This window comes from Salmo salar, chromosome ssa17, assembly GCF_905237065.1.
Source record: "Salmo salar chromosome ssa17, Ssal_v3.1, whole genome shotgun sequence".
Classification (NCBI taxonomy): Eukaryota; Metazoa; Chordata; class Actinopteri; order Salmoniformes; family Salmonidae; genus Salmo; species Salmo salar.
The window spans coordinates 4,162,501-4,185,490 of NC_059458.1; the positions used below are offsets into that span (position 1 = coordinate 4,162,501).

Below are 22,990 nucleotides of genomic sequence, written 5' to 3' on the forward strand. Positions count from 1 at the left end.
TTAGTCTCAAACTTCCTCTTCTTGTCTGGCAAAAGGTAGAGTTTAACATACGGGTCTGAACTTCCCCCAACGTCCATGGCAGGGAGATCACAGGCCTGCAGGATACCTACTACCATCTACAGACAGGGAAGGGGGGTAGAGGGTAGGGTGAGGAAAGAGGGAGGAAACAGGGAGAGGGAGAGAGAATTTACCCACATCTATATCATGTCTCTGATGGAGTGATTTGTTGTTCCTCAGACTGGTTAATCTGCTGTTCCACTTGGTTAGCTGAATCAGATGTCTTAGAGCAGGGATTGAAACAAGGAGTCTTCACCGTGTTCTCTGTGAAGTTGTAGTCCATTGAGAACTCCAGTCTGCCCAACTTCACTTCCTCTTTAGGCTCCTCCTCCTCCCTGCCAGTCAATCCGGTCTCTGTGTCACCCTCCAGGGGCTACAGGACACACACACACACACACACACACACACACACACACACACACACACACACACACACACACACACACACACACACACACACACACACACACACACACACACACACACACACACACACACACACACACACACACACACACACACACACACATATAGGTGAAGCCTGATACTCAGTAACCAGCAGAGACATACACAGCCTCAGTTGTATTAAGCCACGCTTTTTATTAAACGTTTCTGTGCAGCGCTCCACAGGGAGTTGATACTCTGCAATGTGTGTGTATGTATACCTCAGAGTTGCCTCCCTCCAGCTCAGTGTCCATGTTCAAGCCGTTCTTGCCCTTCTTCTCCTTCTCTGTGTCTTTCTTCTTCAGACATTTCCTCCAGACACACAAACAGCATGACAACACCAGACACACACTCACCACGCATAGAGCTCCTATAGCCCACGAGGGCACTGCAAACACACACACACACACACACACACACACACACACACACACACACACACACACACACACACACACACACACACACACACAGAGTTAATAATACGTTAATAGCAAATGTTTTACATAACACAGGAGGGTTTCACTAGCTTGTGAGAGTATTTTATTTCTCAGTTGAGTACTTCAACTGCACTTTAACTTGGTTCTAAAATTGAACTTAGTGCTACGAAGGCTCTAGAAACCCACCCTGATTGGTTGTTACTCACTGTGGAGGGAGTGCAACTCGCTCATAAACTTTGTGGAGGTGTGGCCTCCGGGCCCAGGTTCTGGGGTTGCTGAGGCATTGGGGTTGATTAGCAGGTGTGAGGGGCTGGGCTGTGCCGGGATGACCCTATGACTACTTGTCATCACCTAGAGAGAGAAAGACACAAAGAGAAGGAAAGTCTTTAAAAAAATGTCACTTTTTGCATCCAAACTAGCTCTGTCTTTAAATTTGAGTGAGTGGTTAGATTTCCCAGCCCCATCCTTCAGAATGCCAAACCAAGTGGCAGGGCAGGCTGTTTAAATTACAGATTGTTCATTTAACAGTAACTCACAGTACTGCAACATTCCAGATATCTGGACAAAAATGACAAACTTTTCAAATAGACACTTATTACAAAACTAGTGTGGAATACTGCATATTAATGATCAGCACCAAGTTTTGAGAAACATCCAGCCGTATGTGTTATAGAGTGGTCCTAGTTGTGTGTGTGCGTGTGCGTGTGCGTGTGTGTGTGTGTGTCAGATGGCCTCTTGTGTTTCTGCTGGTCTGGCACTAAGGCCTGCTGTACATAAGATACACAACCCTGTCCCCTGTCAAACCTGCTGACAACACAACACATGGGGGGAGAGGTGTGGAGGAAGAGAGGGGGACAGAGAAAGGACATCATGAGTGTCTGATCTCTGGAGAGAGGAGGTGAGAATGTTTTTAGTCCAGAGTAGGGACGGTCCCAATTCACATCCTACCCCTTCACCTTGATCCCTACCCCTTCTATGTTTTTCAGATCTGAGTCTGGGAAACTGACTCACTCAGCTCTTAACCATCATCAATGTTAGCAGAAAATATTCAATGAAGACAGTCTAGCATTCTATAACTGGTGTAAAACAACATGTGACAATATATGTATATTTTAAATGTAATACGCAATGACATTGATATCATCATGTCATCACTAGAGACACAACTACACTAATCACTGCTGCTAATCAGGAAGAAAATCACTTTGGATTTATTTCGGATGTTTTGCTTGTCTTCAGCATGCTATGCTACTAATAGGTACAAGTGCATGACAAGTCACTTCCACAGTGTGTTGTCTTATAACGAGTTTGTTCCATCATGGCTAAACTGTGTCACTCTCTAACCCACTCTCTTAGGTCCTCACTATACATAAGAAGTTAGACCTGCCTGATTAAATAAAGAGTTAAGCTGAAGATAACATGGTTCTGATTTCCTCCCATTTACAACCAAAACTGGAAATGACATTAACCCTGATCCACAGTCAAATATCTAACCCTAACCCAACATTGTAACCCTAACATATATCTATCCCTAAACCAACATTGTAACCCTGACCGACTGTAATCTAACATTAACCCAACATTATAACCCTAACCCAACCACACCCGTCACCTCAACCACCATCACTGACCACACCTTGGGAGAGAAAGAGAGATAGAAAGAGAGGGGAGAGGGAGTCTTACCTTTGTGTGTATGTCCTGGCCTTGGTTCTGACTGGATGCAGGGTGGAGAGAGGTATGACTCTCAGGTACACACACACAGAGAGAGAGAGAGAGAGAGAGAGAGAGAGAGAGAGAGAGAGAAAGAGAGAAGATGACAGGATGAGGAGAGGATCAGGAAAGAGGACGGGAGGTGAGGAGGGGTGGCAGCTTCTTGTTGTTTGTTTTAACCTTCTGTTCATTCAGCGGAGTCTCTGAGACAAGGAGCACAGGTATGACAGGAAAGAGGGAATGAGAGAGAGAGAGCAAGTGAGAGAGGGCATCTCTGGTTGGCTGTGTGAACGTGTGTGTATTAGTATGGGGATATGAATGCTCTGTCCGATGGGGTGGGTCCCAGGGGGTTGAGTCCCTCTAATCTAAGCCCTGCCCCTTGTAACCTCTGCTGCGCCCTTACAGGTCACCTTCGCTGGGACATTGGACATGGATGAATATTCATGGTTTGGTGACATGGCTTTTTATAGGCTCGTTAGCATACTGAGACTTCAGCAGGAGAAAGCATCTACATTCCAACTGGATGACTGGTATGCCTGTGTGTGACTGTGCATGCATATACTACATATACATTACTGTTTGTATGTGTGATTGCACATGTATATACTGCAAACCGGTATGCATTGTGTGTGTGTGCTTCCAGAGGTCGATACTCTATGTGTAGATGCTGCTGCCTGAATTAGAACTGTAGGATGCGGTTTCTGCGGCAACGCCGGTATCAAGTTCCGGCCCCACCCAGTTCACCTTGACCAGAGATAGAGATGCACCAATTGGCGTCATACATTAACACACACATACACAGAACTCTGTGAAGCAGTATGATTTCAAACCTGTTGTTCACCTTGCCGAATATTCTGTAGACAGAGCCATTGTATTGATTGATGAATGTGTCCAAGGTGAAGATATTCAGTGATTGTAGGTGCTATATGAGGGTCATTAGTTTAGATAAGGTTATAAGATTCCACAACTGAATTATTTTTCCCATTTTAAAAATAAACGGAATGGCAATTCAATCAAATGTCTAGGTTGGCCTCAAGGTTCTAGTCTTGGTTGTCACATATGTGGTCAAATAGATTCGATTCAGATTGGTCTAAAACGATCTGATAAGGGTAACAGAGCAAGCACCCTTTGAATTAGAATGATTAGTTATACTTGTATAAAACCTCCACAACATCCTTTTAATCAGAAAAACACTTCTCCACCTGATTGACAACAGCACACACTGTCAACAAGGCAACAGGTGACAAGGTATGTACAGGGTAATCACTACTGATAGGCATGGCGCTGGATTGATCATGTAAAAAACAGCTATAGCATATACATTATTATAACATATATTATAACATATATTTTATAAAGACAATGGAAACTTTACCAGAACCCTTTGTCCATAAGACCTACATAAATAACACTGTTGAAAACATGACATAACATGTCATAAAAAGTCCTACTTTTGGTGTCAGTTTATCAAAACGGACTTTATACCAACAGTTATGACTGTTCATGTCATTATCATGTAGTCCTGATGGCAGAGGGTTTAAGGGAAGTTGAACCAGATCAATAACAGTGGTTATAGAGGGTCATACACTAAGTATCAGGTGTTATAAAATGATTATACAGTCTGACAACTATAACTAGGGAAGAAGAATGGACAGGGGAAATCTTACTTTAATAAGCCTCCAAACATATGTAGTATGTGTGTGTGGTATGTGTGTGTAGTACAGAAGAGAATTCAGTAGATACCAAAATAAAACAAAAGGAGGCACTCAGTGGAGGGACACACACATAGAATCAGAGAACGAAAGAGTCCTACAGTTTCTCTCAGTTTCCCATCCAGTGTTTCGCAACTCTGGTCCTTGAGTGAAACACAAGGTTTCGCATTTTTGTTCCAGCCCTGTATATGTTGTGCTAGTACAGGTACTAGATCAGAAATGTACAACCTAGGGGGTGCCCAGACTGAAGTAAAAATAACTGATCTAACCCCTAATTGAGCCAAGCTCCTACACACATGTAGGAACTGGCCCACCGACCATCCACTCAATAAAAAATAGAATAAAAATCGTCCCACGGCTGAATCTAGTTGATGATCCCTGGGCTACAACCACTAACCCTAACCCTGGGAGGATTGGCCACATATGGGGAGTGGTGGTATGAAGACACTGCTAGCCAATGAAATCAAAAGAGCAGTTTGTGGTAGTAGCTTATAGAGTGGACCGTGTTATAGTGCCCTCCACTAATATTGGCACCCTTAGTAAATATAAGCAAAACGGGCTGTGAAAAACATGTCTACTGTTTATCGTCTTGGTCTTTCATTCAAAATATTCACAAAAATGTAACCTTTAATTGAAGTAAAATTATTGAAAAAAATTGTGAAATAAACATTTTTCTACGAAACATGTGCCACAATTATTAGCACCCCTAGAAATTCTTATAGGTAAAATATAACTGAAGTATATTCACATTAATATTTTACATTAAGTTCACCTGAGTGATTAGGAACACATAAGTGGTAAGCCACGACTTCCTGTTTCACTGGGGTATTAATATGAGGTGACACAGGCCAAATTCCCATCATCAATCACTATGGGAAAGACCCGAGAATACAGTAATGATGTGCGACAAAAGGTTTTTGAGCGGCACAAATCAGGAAATGGCTATAATAAAATGTCTCAATGGTTGAAAATGCCCATTTCCACTATCAGGTCAATAAGTAAGAAGTTTAAAGCAACTGGAGATGTTAACAAACGGCTTGGAAGAGGACGTGTGGCTATATTGACCCCACGCACAGTGAGGATGGTTCGAGTGGCCCAAAAAAAATCTCCAAGGATCACAGCTGGAGAATTGCAGACGTTAGTTGGGTGTTGGGGTCCGAAAGTCTCCAAAACTACGATCAGACGCACCTACATAACCACAAGTTGTTTGGGAGGGTTGCCATAAAAAAGCCTTTGCTGTCAAACAAACTCAAGTGCCTACATTTCGCAAAACTTTACTGGAACTGGGTTCTATGGTCAGATGAGACCAAAATAGAGCTTTTTGGAAACAAACACCAGAGGTAGGTCTGGCATAGACAGAAAGATAGCCATGCAGAAAAGTCCCCAATGTGAAGTATGGTGGTGGATCTTTGATGTTGTGGGGCTGTTTTTCTTCCAAAGGCCCTGGACAACTTGTTAGGAAACATGGTATCATGGACAAGTACCAGCAGATATAAACTGGGCCATGGTTGGACCCACCAGCAGTACATGACCCAAAGCACTCCTCAAAATCAACACAAAAATGGTTCACTGGCCACAGAATCAAGGTTTTGCCATGGCCATCCCAGCCTGACCTAAACCCCACAGAAAACCTGTGGGATGAGCTGAAGAGAGTCCACAATGATCTGGACAGATTCTGTCCCAGATCCCTTGCCATGTGTTCCCCAACCTCATTACATATTATAGAAGTCTCAGAGCTGTTATCGTGATAAAGGGAGGTTGCACAAAGTATTGAATGAAGGCGAGCCAATAATTGTGGCACACAGAGAAAAATATTTGTTCTATGATATATTTTTTCAAATTATTTTACTTTAATTAAAGGTTAGATTTATGTGAATATTTTTGAAAGACCAAGAGGATAAACAAATACATTTTTTTTTCACAGCCCGTTTTGCTCATATTCACCAAGGGTGCCAATATTAGTGGAGGGCACTGTACATCTCCCCTTCATAGTCCAGTGCATAGCAGAACACACACCAGGGTTGGGATCAATTCAGTTTGTTTTCTATTGAATTTTGACTCACTTCCTGAATTGAAAACTGAAATGACCACAACATGCACAGTTCTGCACTTCATTGCACGCCTGACACATTGTTCAAACAAGGCTAACAAAACAAACACTAACATCTGTATTCTGTCACTTTTTACAAAAACAAAGTTGATCTGCAAATGAAGACAAAGGAAATACTGTATATCCTTTCCATTGTCCGGATTGGACGAGAGGATGGTGGCGGTGGAGGTGGAGCCAAACCAGGAGGTGTGTCTTGATGTCCAAACTCGTACACTACTTAGTACAAAGTGATGTATTCACTAGTCTGTATAATAGGCCAGGAAATCCAATTATTATCCTAGGCATCGGAGTGAAACGCTCCGTCTCAACCGTCACCCTATTCTCCATATAGTGCACTTATTTTTAATTGGGATTTCAACTCCATGACCTAATTGACCTGGAATTGAGCCCAACCCTGTGTGGGAAGTGGAGGGTTAGAATTCATCATGTCTTGCCAAGGCTTCTCCAAAATCAGTAGCCTGGCTGCCAACGAAGAGGTCATACTTCTCCAGGATCTCTGCCTTGGTCAGACGGCCGTCCTACAGAGAGAGGGGGAGAGAAAACAATCTTTGGTTAGATGCGCACTGTTCCGGTGGGCGGGCGCGCGCGCGCGCACACACACACACACACACACACACACCTTGTCGTTATCTGACTCGTAGACCAGGTGTTTGGCTTCTGCCTCTGCATGGTCGTAGTCTGAAGGGAGGATCCAGTCTCTGGTCTCCTCCTTGTCCATGTGGCCATCTTTGTTTTTATCTCTGAACTCAGTAAACTGTTCTCGTTCTGTCTTCACCCACTCTGGCTCTGAAGGATCACCCTCCTGGTTATACATGTCACCTAGAGGAGGGGTAGGAGAGAGGGAAGAGAAGAGGAAAAGAGAGATGCTGATGACATGTTATAACTATGTGTCCCCCATGTACTGATTCAGGTGTAATTACAGGTTATAACTCACCTATGTACTCCTCCAGATCTATGAAGCCGTCTCCGTTTTTATCAATGTCCTCCATGGTCTCCTACAGGAGAGGGTATTGGCACAAAGATGTTACTGGCTGGCTACCTTCGACAATAAAGAAATCGTGTTTGTATTCCAAAATTAATAGTGTGTGTGGTTGTGTGACCCACCAGTACAACTATATCCTTCATATGGTCGTACTCCTCAGGATGGAGGAAGGCTGTAAACTCCTGTTTATTGGCCTTCAGGTCCGCGTCCAGGTCGGCCATTTTGAATCTCCTCTCGTCTCGTGACATCATCTGTCTGTAGCTGAAGCCATCTTCTGGGTCTGAATCATCTTAGGGGCACACATACCAATTAGAAAAGTTTAAGTCAGACCTTCCAGTAAAAAGGCACTTGTCAGGGGTCGTAAGTTACATTCTTATACTCGTTTCAGAGTGTGTGTCCGTACCCAGTATGTATCCGTATGTGGCATTCTTGTACTCCTCCCAGGACACCAGTCCATCTCCGTTAAGGTCATGACCTTTCCACTGGCGGTCCACATCATCATAGATCCACCTCTTCTGACTGTGTTTGATCCACTTCCTCATCTCCTCTACTGACACATACCCATTCCTGTCCTCATCTATACGCTCTACCAACATACTGTAGGGGGAGAGAGATGAAGGGTGTAAATCCATCTTTTCTATACAAATCTATTCCTCTCCTTCTAAACAAGATGCAGCATCTGTGTTTCTGTGTGTGGGTGTGTTACCCCAATCTCTCCTTGCTCTCTTCAGGTGTGAGCTGATCGAAGGTCTTGGCCTCATCCTGTCCAAGAAACGCTTCATGGTCATAATCAAAGTTATCTGCGTCGTCATGGTTGCGGTTGCTAAGCAGGTCGTCATGAATGACACGGTCCTTCTTCTCGATGGTGGGTTTACTGGAGGCGTACACCACGCACAGCGCAAAGCACATGACCAACGGCCGCAGCGCCATACTCTGACACACACGACAGAGAGATGCTTACAACAACAATATGATTGTGACAGTGCATTTAGTTTACGACAGGAATTCGTCATGACCATCTTTAGTTTAACCATACTAATGGTAACGTTACTGTTGTAACGGCCTTTGCAAGCTAGAAATCTAGCCTGATATCAACGTGATCAGTGACAGTGTGTGATAAGATGATGTAGCTAGTTAACTAGTTCCACCAAAGATATTTATAACAAACTCAGTTTCCCCTACTCATCTGTGGCTCCACCGTTTCTGGCTGAACTAGCTACGGTTTGTTTTACATGACATGGATAGCTAGTTGGCTTTATGTTAGTCTTACCCTGCTGTGCAGCCAGTTAGCAAGTAAGCTAACGTTAGCAAATAAGCATGCTTGCTAGCTCGACATCTGTTGATGAAATAAATGCAATGCTCATGTCAGTGTATAACTTTAATGTTACAACAATGTAGCAAGAGAAAAACAGAGCTGCACTGTGAATTTAGGTAGACGTAAAAGTGATATTTTACTCACCGGTCTTTCTGAAGTCTTTCGATTTTGACCGTCAACGTCGTTATCTACTCCGGATACACACCCATCGCCAACGCCGTAGTAAAGTCGTTTCCTGTACTAAGATTAGCTTGTGCCATACCGCTCGTCCATTACTCCACTTCAGGACAGTTTCGGCCTTTTGATTGGTTAATAACCGCCACGTCCTCACGCTGAGCGTGTAATGTTTTAAAATATTTTCCCCATTCCCCCCAAAAACAGCAGCACTTATCAGGCAGGAATTGTCAAAAGAACTTTCTAACAGTGACTTTTATTTCTTGTGACAGTGTTTTTTAACTGCATCACACAACCAAGTTCATTAGTAGGATATGCATGAGTGCATACCCTCTCAAACTGCATGTCCATTTCATCCAGGGGCGGTTCTGAGGGGGGCCACATGTGGAGTATGAAATTATTTTTACATAGCAAAAATTAGTTAAAGTTCTTTTTTTACATCCTTATTAGACAGTGGCAACGCATTACACTAATGATTATGAACATGGTCTTTTGCCCGCTAATGCCTGCAATGCAGTGAAGAAAACGATATGACAACAATAACATCTAATGTAACTGGCCCCTCTAACAGTACAACTGGCCCCAGCTTGGCCCCCCCAGTTGAAATGGTCTAGAACCGCCACTGATTTCATCATCAATCATTGACATTCCAACTGAGTGGGGATATTCTAAAATGAAAGAATGAGGTGATGGCGATAAAATAGAGATTCAAGCAGTTCTCAGTTCCAGGCTAAATCAGGAAATATCCCATCTATTAAGTACTAGAATACGGTAATCAAACACAACACGTCTAGAAAGCGTCATTTATTTCAACAACATACACAGTACAAAAATATAAATACAAATCAGAGGTAAAACCTAATTAATGGAGTTGCTGCCAGTGTCCTGCCTGACCCCTCTACCCGGTCTTCTGCCCCATCGTGTGTGCTCCCCCTTCCCCTGCTGGCTTGGAGGTCCTCTTTGGGTTCTGGATGAAGTGAGAGAGTGAGTCGAGTCTGGCTGGGGACATTCCGTCACTCAGTGGCTGAAATTGAAAGTCTCCTGCAACAGCAACAAACAGCCACATTCAAGCATGTTCATGTCGCATAAAAAAAAACAGAGCTAAATTCAAGCATCTCAACGTTTGACTTTGGCTACAAAAGGTATTGTGCAGTAAAATGTGCATTGAAAGGAGTCACTAGAAGCAAAGGTCCAACCCGGCACATTAATTATATTAATTATGCCATTTAGCAGAAGCTTTTATCCAAAGCGACATTGTCATGCACGCATACATTTTTACGTATGGGTGGTCCCAGGAATCAAACCCACTTTACAGTTGTTGCAAGCTCCATGCTCTAACAACTGAGCTCCAGAGGACCACAGTATTAATCCAAAATAGAGAGCATAGCACAACAGTGTGTGTGTGTTGCTATGTGAGCGTGAGGGCTCACTTTGTGTGTGTGTGTGTGTAACCTGAGCTGTTGTCTCCTTCCTTTTTCTCAGCAAGGAAGGTTCTCTGCATCATCAGTCTCTTAACGGTGTGGCACTTATAGCTCAGCTCTGGACTGGCTTCAGGGTCTGCCCCTAAAACAAACACACAGGAGAGAGAAGAGAGGAGCGAGAACTTAGAGTGAAGATCAGTTCATCTCTATAAAACTCACCACTCATCAATACGCACCACTCGACTGTCCCTCCTCGAAGAGCACACAGGTGCCCAGAGCATCTGTCAGGAGATATGGGGGAGAGAAGAGAGAGCCAGAGAGGGGAGAGTTAAACAGACAATCAGTCTGTAACTCAGTATCACAACAACAGGGCACTAATAACAAAACTACTCCTAAACAGGTAGAACTACATGTACTTTACTGGAAAATGGGTAACACAAATTCATAACACAAATGTTGTATTACAAACAGACCCCTAACCCATCTTCTCTAGACACTCTCTTCCACCTAGTCTATCAGTAGGCAAGATGCAACAAGTGACATGTTGAGTTGTTTTTATTAGCCCAGTCCCTTCAGATCTAAAGTGTACATAGGGAGGAGGGGCAAGGGGTCCATTAGACATTCAGCAAATATGTTGTTGTCAGGTGTAAGCAAATAGAATCCACTAATAATGAATACACTTACCGTCATACTCTCCCGCAAACACGTATCTTCCCACCTGCATCATTGGCTGCTCACTGTCAATGTCCTTCAATACAACAAAATCAACAGGAGGAGGAATGTAGAGGTTTCATTCAACGTTTGCTTTGCTACCTACAGTAGCGCGCGAGAAAGGGAAGCCAGATCACTCACCAGTATCTTGCAGGTTCCCTGACACTTGGTCAAAAAATCTGAGTTAATTATACCAGACAGCTCAACCACAACCAACTGCTCCTAAAAAGAGAGAGGAGGGAGAAAGGGGGAGGCAGAACATTTAAGAAATTGTCTTCAGTCATTTTTCCATGGTAGAGGGTGTATCTGATCACAACAAACAACACTAGATGTCATTGTCCACCATAAAATGTGTTGGCTAAGACTTACCAGAGGTCTCTAGAACACTGTAGGAGCCATTTCTACACTACGGGTGCATCCCAATACTCTCTTCTTTCTCCCAAAGTGTGCACTTGTTAATTTCCCTTCACTGATATGAAAGCAAATGACTGGCATGTATAAGAAATATGGTGAAAACTCCAGCCCGACCAATCCAATGCTTTTAGATTTGTGGGAAGTCTTCAACCTTTGGGGGGGTTTAAAGGGTTGGCATCCAGTTCCCTGTGACCTGCCCTGTCTGGAATTGCGGGGAGTAACAGCGTAGCCTACGTTGCTACAATGGCAAAGACCAAAGCCGGTGGGAGTACCGCTGAGGACAGTGGTGTCTCTCTATTGAAGCATATTTTAAACAAACAGAGTTCTACAAGCAGTTGTTACAACAACAAGAAAATAGCTTCAAGTGTTGTGTCCAAATACTGGTGGAGTCAACTAATAAAATAATGTACACCTGACCAGAGATGTCCAGGACCTGAAGAACAGTTTGCAGTTCTCCCAGGGTCAGCTCGATAAGTTTGAACAGGAAAACGGCAAGATGACAACAATCTGAAAGAGGACATTAGTTCTGTATGTGAATCCATGATAACAATAACAGAAATCAGACTCAAGGGACAATCAAGGCGGAACATTGTTGAAGACCGAATTCTAGAATCTCCACGAGACCTGGACGGAGTCTGATGACAAAGAGAAGGAAATTATTTGGAGAAACTGAAGATGGACCACAGGAAGATTGAGATCGAACCCGCCCACAGGACTGGAAAATCCACCACCAGAACAGGTGACGGGCCCATGCCGATAGTGGTCAAGTTCCTGAGGTTCAAGGACAAGGTAGCGGTTCTGGAAAGAGCCAAGATCTTGAGGGGAACATACATCTTCCTCAACGAGAACTATCCTGAAGCTGTCTGCCAGAAGAGAAAATAACTTATCACGAGCCATGAAAGCTGCCAGAGTGTGTGGGGAGATTGCTTACATCTGTTATGACAGGCAATTTGTCCACCCTCCCTCCCAAAAGCTGTTGGAAAAGCATTCCAGGTGAAGCTGTTTGAGAAAATGCCAAGAGTGTGCAAAGCTGTCATCAAGGCAAATGGTGGCAATTTGAAGAATCTCAAATATATTTTGATTTGTTTTAAAACTTTTTGGGTTACTACATGATTCCATATATGTTATTTCATAGTTTCGAAATCTTCACTATTATTCTACAATGTAGAATATAGTAAAAATAAAATAAAAACCCTCGAATGATTAGGTGTTCAAACCTTTGACTGTTACTGTGTGTATATACACAGTTGAAGTCGGAAGTTTAAATGTATTTGGCTAAAGTGTATGTAAACTCAGTTTTTCACAATTCCTGACATTTAATCCTAGTAAAAATTCCCTGTCCTAGGGCAGTTAAAATAAAGTAGTGATCCTAAGAATGTGAAATGTCAGAATAATAGTAGAGAGAAGGATTTATTTCATCTTTTATTTCTTTCATCACATTCACAGTGGGTCAGAAGTTTACATTTTCTCAATTCGTATTTGGTAGCATTGCCTTTAAATTGTTTAACTTGGGTCAAACGTTTCAGGTAGCCTTCTACAAGCTTCCCACAATAAGTTGGGAACATTTTGGCCCATTCCTCCTGACAAAGCTGGTGTAACGGAGTCAGGTTTGTAGGCCTCCTTGCATGCACATGCTTTTTCAGTTCTGCCACATATTTTCTATAAGATTTAGGTCAGGGCTTTGTGATGGCCCCTCCAATACCTTGAACTTTGTTGTCCTTAAGCCATTTTGCCACAACTTTAGAAGTATGCTTGGGGTCATTGGCCATTTGGAAGACCCATTTGCAACCAAGCTTTAACTTCCTGACTGATGTCTTGATGTTGCTTCAATATATCCACATCTTGTTCCATCCTCATGATGCCATCCATTTTGTGAAGTGCACCAGTCCCTCCTGCAGCAAAGCAACCCCCACAACATGATGCTGCCACCCCGGTGCTTCATGGTTGGGATGGTGTTCTTCAGCTAGCAAGCCTCCCCCCTTTTTACTCCAAACATAACGATGGTCATTATGACCAAACAGTTCTATTTTTGTTTCATCAGACCAGAGGACATATCTCCAAAAAGAACAATCTTAGTCCCCATGTGCAGTTGCAAACCGTAGTCAGTGGCTTCTTCCTTGCTGAGCGGCCTTTCAGGTTCTGTCGATATAGGACTCGTTTTACTGTGGATATAGATACTGTTGTACCTGTTTCCTCCAGCATCTTCACAAGGTCCTTTGCTCTTGTTCTGGGATTGATTTGCTCTTTTAGCACCAAAGTACGTTAATCTCTAAGAGACAGAACGCGTCTCCTTCCTGAGCGGTATGACGGCTGCGTGGTCCCATGGTGTTTATACTTGCGTACTATTGTTTGTACAGATGAACGTGGTACCTTCAGGCGTTTGGAAATTGCTCCCAAGGATGAACCAGACTTGTGGAGGTCAACAATTGTTTTTCTGAGGTCTTGGCTGATTTCTTTTGATTTTCCCATGATGTCAAGCAAAGAGTCACCGAGTTTGAAGGTAGGCCTTGAAATACATCCACAGGTACACCTCCAATTGACTCAAATGATGTCAATTAGCCTATCAGAAGCTTCTAAAGTCATGTCACAATTTTCTGGAATTTTCCAAGCTGTTTGAAGGCAGTCAACTTAGTGTATGTAAACTTCTGACCCACTGGAATTGTGATACAGTGAATTATAAGTGAAATAATCTATCTGTAAACAATTGTTGGAAAAATTACTTGTGTCATGCACAAAGTAGATGTCCTAACCGACTTGCCAAAACTATAGTTTGTTAACAAGAAATGTGTGGAGTTGTTGAAAAACGGGTTTTAATGACTCCAACCTAAGTGTATGTAAACTTCCAACTTCAACTGTGTGTAATATATATAGACACACAGTGCCTTCGGAAAGTATTCAGACCCCTTGACTTTCTACACATTTTGTTAGGTTACAGCCTTCTTATTATTATTAAAAAACCTCAATCTACACACAATACCCCATAATTACAAAGCAAAAACAGTTTTTTTAGAACAGAAATATCACATTTCCATAAGTATTTAGAGCCTTACTCAGTACACTTTTGGCAGCAATTACAGCCTTGACTCTTCTTGGGTATGACGCAACAAGCTTGGCACACTTTTATTTGGGGAGTTTCTCCCATTCTTCTCTGCAGATCCTCTCAAGCTTTGTCAGGTTGGATGGGGAGCATTGCTGCACAGCTATTTTCAGGTCTCTCCAGAGATGTTCGATCGGGTTCAAGTCCGGGCTCTGGCTGGGCCACTGAAAGACACTCAGAGACTTGTCCCGAAGCCACTCCTGTGTTGTCTTAGCTGTGTGCTTAGGGTTGTTGTCCTGTTGGAAAGTGATCCTTTGCACCGGTCTGAGGTCCTGAGCGCTCTGGAGCAGGTTTTCATCAAGGATGTCTCTGTACTTTGCTCCGTTCATCTTTCCCTCGATCCTGACTAGTCTCCCAGTCCCTGCCACAGGGGGAAAAAACACTGCATGATGCTGCCACCACCATGCTTCACCGTAGGGATGGTGCCATGTTTCCTCCAGACTTGGTGCTCGGCATTCAGGCCAAAGAGTAATCTTGGTTTCATCAGATCAGAGAATCTTGTTTCTCATGGTCTGAGAGTCTTTAGGTGTCTTTCGGCAAACTCCAAGCGGGCTGTGATGTGCCTTTTACTGAGGAGTGGCTTCCGTCTGGCCACTCTACCATAAAGGCGTGATTGGTGGAGTGCTGCAGAGATGGTTGTCCTTCTGGAAGGTTCTCCCATCTCCACAGAGGAACTCTAGTGCTCTGTCAGAGTGATCTTCTGGTTCTTGGTCACCTCCGTGACCAAGGCCCTTCTCCCACAATTGCTCAGTTTGACCAACTCTATGAAGAGTTTTGGTGGTTCCAAACTTCCTCCATTTAAGAATGATGGAGGCCATTGTGTTCTTGGGGACATTCAATGCTGCAAAAATTATTTGGTACCCCTCCCCAGATCTGTGCATTGACACAATCCTGTCTCGGAGCCCTACGGACAATTCCTTCAACCTCATGGTTTGGTTTTTGCTCTGACATGCACTGTCAACTGTGGGACCTTATTTAGACAGACGTGTTCCTTTCCAAATCATGTCCAATCAATTAAATTTACCACAGGTGGACTCCAATCAAGTTGTATAAACATCTCAAGGATGATCAACGGAAACAAGACTTACCTGAGCTCAATTTCGAGTTCCATAGCAAAGGGTCTGAATACTTACGTAAATAAAGTATCTGTTTTTTGTTTTCCAAAAACCTATTTTCACTTTGTCATTATTGGGTATTGTGTGTTGATTTCTGAGGATTTTTATTTATTTAATCAATCTTAGAATAAGGCTGTAACGTAACAAAATGTGACAAAAGTCAAGGGCTCTGAATACTTTACGAAGGCACTGAGATATACACACACAGAGCCATATCCCAGTAATGCTTAGAGAAGATCTTATGTCAAGTGTTATTGAAGTGTTGCGCCTGCAGGTTCACCTGCCTCATCTAAAACCTATTATTTTGTGGTATTGCTATAGGCCACCAAGTGCTAAGAGTCAGTATCTAAATAGTATGTGTGCAATGCTTGATAGTGTATGTGACGTAAACAGAGAGGCCTACTTTCTTGGGGACCTGAATATTGACTGGTTTTCATCAAGCTGTCCAATCAAGAGGAAGCTTCTCACTGTAACCAGTGCCTGTAATCTGGTTCAGGTTATTAATCAACCTACCAGGGTGTTTACAAACACTACAGGAACAAGGTCATCCACGTGTATTGATCACATTTTTACTAATACTGTAGAACTTTGTTCTAGCTGTATCCTTACCCATTGGATGCAGTGATCACAATATAATGGCTGTATCTAGAAGAACCATTGTTCCAAAATCTGGGCCTAAAATTAGAGGCTGACCGATTAATCGGAATGGCCGATTAATTAGGGCCGATTTCAAGTTTTCATAACAATCGGTAATCGGCTCGTATTTCTGTGTGTTATTATGTTATAATTAAGTCAATGATTTGATATTTGATAGAGAAGTCTGAGCGGTGGTAGGCAGCAGCAGGCTCATAAGCATTCATTCAAACAGCACTTTAGTGCGTTTGCCAGCAGCTCTTCGCTGTGCTTCAAGCATTGAGCTGTTTATGACTTCAAGCCTACCAACTCCCGAGATTAGGCTGGTGTAACAGATGTGAAATGGCTAGCTAGTTAGCGAGGTGTGCGCTAATAAGCGTTTCAATCGGTAACGTCACTTGCTGAGACCTTGAAGTAGTTGTTCCCCTTGCTCTGCAAGGGCCGCGGCTTTTGTGGAGCGATAGGTAACGATGCTTCGAGGGTGGCTGTTGTCGATGTGTTCCTGGTTCGAGCCCAGGGACGGAAGCTATACTGTTACACTGGCAATACTAAAGTGCCTATAAGAACATCCAATAGTCAAAGGTATATGAAATACAAATCGTATAGAGAGAAATAGTCCTATAATTCCTATAATAACTACAACCTAAAACTTCTTACCTGGGAATATTGAAGACTCATGTTAAAAGGAACCACCAGCTTTCATATGTTCTCATGTTCTGAGCAAGGAACTTAAACATTAGCTTTTTTACATGGCACATATTGCACTTTTACTTTCTTCTCCAACACTTTGTTTTTGCATTATTTAAACCAAATTGAACATGTTTCATTATTTATTTGAAGCTAAATTGATTTTTATCGATGTATTATATTAAGTTAAAATAAAAGTGTTCATTCAGTATTGTTGTAAATGTCATAATTACAACAAAATAATTACAATATATACACACACACACATTTATTTATTTTTAATATAAAAAAACATATATATAATTTTTTATATTTTTATTGTTTTGTAAAATCGGCCGATTAATTGGTATCGGCATTTTTTAGTCCTCCAATAATCGGTATCGGCATTGAAAAATCATAAAATCGGTCAACCTCTACCTGAAATAGTATATAAAAGAACACAAAAGATTTTGCTGTGACTCTAATGTGGATGACATAAAGAATGTGTTGGTCTGATGTGATTATTAAGGAGCATCTAGACACTGCACTTGATGAATTTATGAAATTGCTTCTTCAAATTATTGATAAACATGCACCTTGTCAGAAACTGACTATTAGAACTGTTAAGGCTCAATGGATTGATGAGGAATTTAAAAACTGTATGGTTGAAAGAGATGGGGTAAAAGGAGTGGCTAATAAGTCTGGCTGCACATCTGACTGGCTGACTTACTGCAAATTGAGAAATATGACTAAACTTAACAAAAATAAACTATATTATGAAACCAAGATCAATGATATAAAACTTGAGTACTTTAAATTATGGACAGAAAGACATTCAACTGCATCATTCATAGAATCAGATGACTTATCACAAAACCATTTGATGTTGGCAATTATTCTTATAATTACTTAATTGGCAAAGTGGGTAAACTTAAGCAGGAAATGGCAACAACGAACAGTGAGCCATCGTATTCATGAATAAAACAAATTATGAAAGAAAAGCATTTTAAGTTAGAATTTTGTAAAGTTAGTTTGGGAGAGGTGGAAAAATTGTTATTGATCAATAATGACAAACCTGGCATTGACAATTTAGATGGAAGGCTACTGAGGATGGTAGCTGAGTCTATAAACACTCCTATCCGTCATATATTTCATCGGAGTCTAGAGGAAGGTGTTTGTCCTCAGGCCTGGAGGGAAGCCAAAGTCATTCTGCGTGGTGCATTTCTCTAGACCCTCTACTCTTTTCTATTTTTACCGATGACCTGCCACTGGCATTAAACAAAGCCTGTGTGTCCATGTATGCTGATGATTCATCCATATACGCATCAGCAACCACAGCTAAAGAAGTCACTGAAACCCTTAACAGGAGTTGCAGTCAGTTTTGGAATGGGTGGCCAGTAATAAACTGGTCCTGAACATCTCTAAAACTAAGCGCATTGTATTTGGTACAAATCATTCCTTAAGTTCTAGACCTCAGCTGAATCTGGTATTGAATGGTGTGGCTGTTGAACAAGTTGAGGAGACTAAATTACTTGGCGTTACCTTAGATTGTAAACTGTCATAGTCAAAACATATTCAGTGCCTTTCAAAAGTATTCACCCCCATTGTGTTTTTCCTATTTTGTTGCATTACAACCTGTAATTTAAATAGATTTTTATTTGGATTTCATGTAATGGACATACACAAAATAGTCCAAATTGGTGAAGTTAAATGTTTCTAAAAAAGTATAAAAAATAAAATAAAAATGAAAAGTGGTGTATATGTATTCACCCCCTTTGCGATGAAGACCCTAAATAAGATCTGGTGCAACCAATTACCTTCAGAAGTCACATAATTAGTAAAAAATAAATCTGCCTGTGTGGATCTAAGTGTCACATGATCAGTCACATGATCTCAGTATATACAGTGAGGAGAACAAGTATTTGATACACTGCCGATTTTGCAGGTTTTCCTACTTACAAAGCATGTAGAGGTCTGTAATTTTTTATCATAGGTACACTTCAACTGTGAGAGACGGAATCTAAAGGAGGAGATGAATATTTATGCAAATGAATATTTATATCATTTAAAATGTAGATGTTTCTTGCATTGGATATATTTACCATATCATAGAGACAGAAACATAAACCTTTTACCTTATCACAAGTAGACATAATTGCAAATGATTAAATCCTTCCAAAATAAATAAAATAAAAATTTAAATGAGTTGACTCTTCACATGGGATTTCACTGAACAACAAAAGAAAGGGAACATTGAATGATCCCAATGATCCATCGCATCTCCCAAAAACATTTAACATAAATCTGTAAAATGATAGTCTAGAAATTAAAGCTTTGGTTGTCTTCCTCTCAGGCTTCCATGCCTTCTCCCTGGACCTCCCCAATGTCCACCTCTAGAACGTCAGACTCTGAGGCCTCATCTTCACTGTCACTTTCCAACCTTGTTGAGGATGGCTTGATGTCAGGCTCAAAAAGCCTCAAATTTGCCAGGATGGCCACAGATTTTTCAACCCTTGTATTGGTCAGCCTGTTACGTACTTTGGTGTGTGTGTTCCCAAACAAGGACCAGTTGCGCTCTGAGGCGGCAGATGTTGGTAGGATTTGGAGGATGATGGAGGCAACAGGGAAAGAGCCTCAGTCCCTTCCACCAGGTGGCTGATGAGATATGTTGGCACAACTGCCATATTGCATCTCCATCCCAAAGCCCTTGCTTGGAAGTGTACTTCACCAGACTGCCAAGAACCTTGCCCTCATCCAGGCCAAGGTGGCGAGACACTGTAGTGATGACACCATAGGCCTTGTTGATCTCTGCACCAGACAGGATGCTCTTGCCAGCATACTTGGGGTCCAACATATACGCTGCGGCGTGTATGGGCTTCAGGCAGAAGTCTTCACGCTTTTTGATGTATTTCAGAACTGCAGTTTCCTCTGCTTGGAGCAACAGTGAAGTGGGCAGGGCAGTACGGATTTATTCACTTACATTTGCAAGCAGAGTCTGAACATCAGACAGGATGGCATTGTCTCCCTCAATCCGTGCAATGGCTACTGCTATAGGTTTCAGTAGTTTTGGGCTGCTTACCTCTCTCTCCAAAAATACATCATCCAGGAGTATCCTCTTGATGGGGCTGTCCATATCGGCAGACTGTGATATGGCAATATTTTGGAGAGACTCCTTCCCCTCCAGGAGACTGTCAAACATGATGACAACACCACCCCAACGGGTGTTGCCGGACAGCTTCAATGTGGTGGTCTTATTCTTCTCACTTTGCTTGATGAGGTAGATTGCTGCTATAACTTGATGACCCTTCACATGCCTAACCATTTCCTTGGCTCTCTTGTATGATGTCCTTGATGAGCAGATTCAATGCATGAGCAGCACAGACAATGGGTTTGATGTGAGGGTAGGAGTCCTCCACTTTAGACCAAGCAGCCTTCATGTTCACAGCATTGTCCGTCACCAGTGCAAATACCTTCTGTGGTCCAAGTCATTGATGACTGCCTTCAGCTCATCTGCAATGTAGAGACCAGTGTGTCTGTCCCTTGTCTGTGCTCTTGTAGAATACTGGTTGAAGGGTGGAGATGATGTAGTTAATTATTCCTTGCCCACGAACATTCAACCACCCATCAGAGATGATTGCAATCCAGTCTGCTTTCTCTATGATTTGCTTGACCTTCCCTTGAACTCGGCATCCAGCAAATGAGTAGATAAAGCATGTCTGGTTGGAGGGGTTTATGCAGGGACAAGAACATTCTGAAATCTCTTCCAATACACATTGCCAGTGAGCATCAGAGGTGAACCAGTTGCATATACAACTCGAGCAAGACATTCATCAGCATTTCTCTGACTAAGTTCCTCCATTGAGTCAAAAAAACTTCTGATTCCAGGAGGACCATGAGCTGTTGCTATCGATTAGGTGTCTGATTCATCATTTTCACCTTGGATAGAAGTAGGGGGACTTTTGTCAGAGGTTGCTTGTTGTGAGCGCTGAGGGAACTTTATGCACTTGGCCAGATGATTTTGCACTCATTAGTGTGCAAGATCTTGAGAATCAGCTGTACATGTGATGGAAGACTGCAATGTGCATGCAGAGGGTTACAATTCCATTGAATTGGGGATAGTTAAACCTAAATATGCCACAAGACCTAGAATTGCCTTATGTGTATCCCACAAAAAAGGTTCTCTGTTATAAGCTAACCTTTTTGATGAATTTAAGCAAAATTCCCAGGCTTAACTTCCTATGGAAAACTTCTCGGAAAGTTTCTGACCCTTTGCAACCCTAGCTCTGACACACACACTTACCAGACCAGACATGCCATCAGGGGTCTTTTCATAGTCCCCAAATCCAGAACAAATTCAAGAAAGCGTAGAGTATTATATAGAGTCATTATTGCATGGAACTCCCATCTCATATTTCTCTAATGAACAGCAAACCTTGTTTCAAAAAACAGAAAGCAACACTTCACACTTCTCCCCAATTTAACCTAGATATTTTGTTTGTATGCATTGACATGTAGGTTATGCATGCCACTTTTAAATGTATGTAGTTCTATCTTTGGACTGTTCTTGTCTATTAATGTTCTGTATTATGTCATGTTTCATGTTTTGTGTGGACCCCAGGAAGAGTAGCTGCTGCTTTCACAACAGCTAATGGGGAACCTAATAAAATACCAAAATATGTTGCATCACCACCCCCAACTGTACTATAGTATAAATCCATTATACCTTCTGATACAAAATGGGGAAAGGACAAATTTAATAAAAATAATAAAAACCCTTCCAACTAACCCTACCTACACTCATTAAAAACCAACTACCCCATTCCATTTTCTGTGATTTACATTTCATTCTGCAGTACAGTTAATAACTATTGCTATGAATGCTAAGAAGCCAACCTTACTAAAGCATAGATCACTCATTGGCCTATCCCTATGTGCTGGCACACTACTACTCACATGGATCCCTCACCCTTAAACCATCCTCCTCTACTTTCTTCACTGCCTCAGCATACAACACTTTCTGCACTGCTCTGACTGACCACCTCAACCTGCCTCACTCGCACGGGACACTTCCAATCCCCTGCAACATGGGAACCCCTACAGATGCGGCGTGCAAGAAAAACATTAGGCATTTGTGGGAAGTAGTGAACAAGTGTACACTTCAGGAGGTAGGATAGATTATTGAGAGGCACTCACATGTACCCACGTGAACAGGAAGTGTTGGCTCACAGGTTGAAGGAGAGAGCATATGGTTCTTACCTTCTCACTAGATCAGCTTGTAATACACCTCTCTGCACATTTGTTCGGTAAATCAAATGGATCGCTAATTTTTATTTTATATTCGGCATTAAATGGGAACATCACCCAACCAAAGATTTCCGTCTGGAATGCCAATTCTATGTAGTGCTTCGCAAACTGCTCTCATTCTGTGCCAGTGGCGTTTCATAGGGAATCAGAGACGAATAAGCAAAGTCACTAGCTGTTACGACAACTACTCTTTGGTCTTACCTCCTCCTCCCATTCGTCTTCCATATTCACGATTCTTGATAAGAAACTGCCTTGAATAATAAACAAAAACCCACACCGCTGTAAAACAGGAAATAATAACTAAGTACTTCCGGGTCACGGAGTTTTGGACTCCTTCAGAATACAAGTTCTTTCCTGTTTAATGAATAATTACGTCGAAAATGATGAAAAATGTGCAAAAATATCGATATATGTTATACTAGTTATCATACAAAGAACAATCAAAAGTATTTCTATAGGATGTCTTTTTTTAATCTTAAAAAAAAGAGTCAACAATGTTTTTTGTGTCTATACTCCTATCATTTATTGCACCGGTTCAACATTATCTGTACTTGTGTCGCAGTAAAAGGTGGGTCCATTCTACAGGAGCACTTTTGTATTTCCAAATGCACAGAGTTTACATCAAGTGGAGCTTCGCTGCTCATTTGGCGGCCATTATAGTGGCTAATCAGCTTAAATCCAATAG

The 22,990-nt window shown here is 42.0% G+C and overlaps 3 protein-coding genes across 6 annotated transcripts in view; all 3 read right to left on the minus strand.

Annotated features, from left to right (window-relative positions):
* The window catches only part of LOC106561218 (synaptotagmin-1), a 4,979-nt gene extending 1,563 nt beyond the window's left edge, over window positions 1-3,416 (minus strand). Inside the window, exons 1-5 of the mRNA XM_014124933.2 lie at window positions 2,625-3,416; window positions 1,148-1,292; window positions 723-889; window positions 314-430; window positions 1-116 (exon numbers count right to left, since the gene is read on the minus strand). The exon at window positions 1-116 is cut by the window's left edge and continues 52 nt beyond it. Coding sequence (XP_013980408.2) covers window positions 1-116; window positions 314-430; window positions 723-889; window positions 1,148-1,289 — 542 coding nt within the window. The 5' untranslated portion in view covers window positions 1,290-1,292; window positions 2,625-3,416. The remainder of the gene's footprint in view (window positions 117-313; window positions 431-722; window positions 890-1,147; window positions 1,293-2,624) is intronic.
* Window positions 3,417-3,808: 392 nt separating this feature from the next.
* Window positions 3,809-9,181, minus strand: LOC123728138 (calumenin-B-like). Of its 2 annotated transcripts, XM_045698735.1 has the most exons (8): window positions 8,915-9,067; window positions 8,726-8,791; window positions 8,162-8,388; window positions 7,859-8,052; window positions 7,578-7,744; window positions 7,408-7,468; window positions 7,093-7,292; window positions 3,809-6,991 (listed from the first exon to the last, which is right to left on the minus strand). In XM_045698735.1, the coding sequence occupies exons 3-8, from the start codon at window positions 8,383-8,385 to the stop codon at window positions 6,887-6,889; spliced, it is 951 nt and encodes a 316-aa protein (XP_045554691.1). In that variant the 5' UTR covers window positions 8,386-8,388; window positions 8,726-8,791; window positions 8,915-9,067; the 3' UTR covers window positions 3,809-6,886. The 2 variants fall into 2 exon arrangements, with proteins under 2 accessions (XP_045554691.1, XP_045554690.1); XM_045698734.1 differs by lacking the exon at window positions 8,726-8,791 and having other exon boundaries at window positions 8,915-9,181.
* A 552-nt stretch (window positions 9,182-9,733) lies between these two features.
* On the minus strand, window positions 9,734-22,638 carry LOC106561220 (general transcription factor IIIC, polypeptide 6, alpha). 3 transcript variants are annotated; one of them, XM_014124937.2, is made up of 6 exons: window positions 22,507-22,638; window positions 11,218-11,298; window positions 11,050-11,113; window positions 10,602-10,646; window positions 10,397-10,507; window positions 9,734-9,985 (listed from the first exon to the last, which is right to left on the minus strand). In XM_014124937.2, exons 1-6 carry the CDS (start codon window positions 22,528-22,530, stop codon window positions 9,843-9,845), a joined length of 468 nt encoding a protein of 155 aa, XP_013980412.1. In that variant the 5' UTR covers window positions 22,531-22,638; the 3' UTR covers window positions 9,734-9,842. The 3 variants fall into 3 exon arrangements, with proteins under 3 accessions (XP_013980412.1, XP_013980414.1, XP_013980413.1); XM_014124939.2 differs by having other exon boundaries at window positions 10,375-10,507; XM_014124938.2 differs by lacking the exon at window positions 10,602-10,646.
* Between the last annotated feature and the right edge of the window lie 352 nt (window positions 22,639-22,990).

Excerpts from the sequence above, each read along its gene's own strand:
- LOC123728138 (XM_045698734.1), bottom strand. The coding sequence starts at position 8,385 with ATGGCGCTGCGGCCGTTGGTCATGTGCTTTGCGCTGTGCGTGGTGTAC. Across the intron at positions 8,053-8,161 it reads GAGAGCAAGGAGAGATTGGG|TATGTTGGTAGAGCGTATAG; the intron begins GTAACACACCCA and ends CTCCCCCTACAG. Across the intron at positions 6,992-7,092 it reads ACGAGTCAGATAACGACAAG|GACGGCCGTCTGACCAAGGC; the intron begins GTGTGTGTGTGT and ends CTCTCTCTGTAG.
- LOC106561220 (XM_014124937.2), bottom strand. The coding sequence starts at position 22,530 with ATGGAAGACGAATGGGAGGAGGAG. Across the intron at positions 11,299-22,506 it reads AAGACGAATGGGAGGAGGAG|GAGCAGTTGGTTGTGGTTGA; the intron begins GTAAGACCAAAG and ends CTCTCTTTTTAG. Across the intron at positions 10,508-10,601 it reads CGAGGAGGGACAGTCGAGTG|GGGCAGACCCTGAAGCCAGT; the intron begins GTGCGTATTGAT and ends TGTTTGTTTTAG.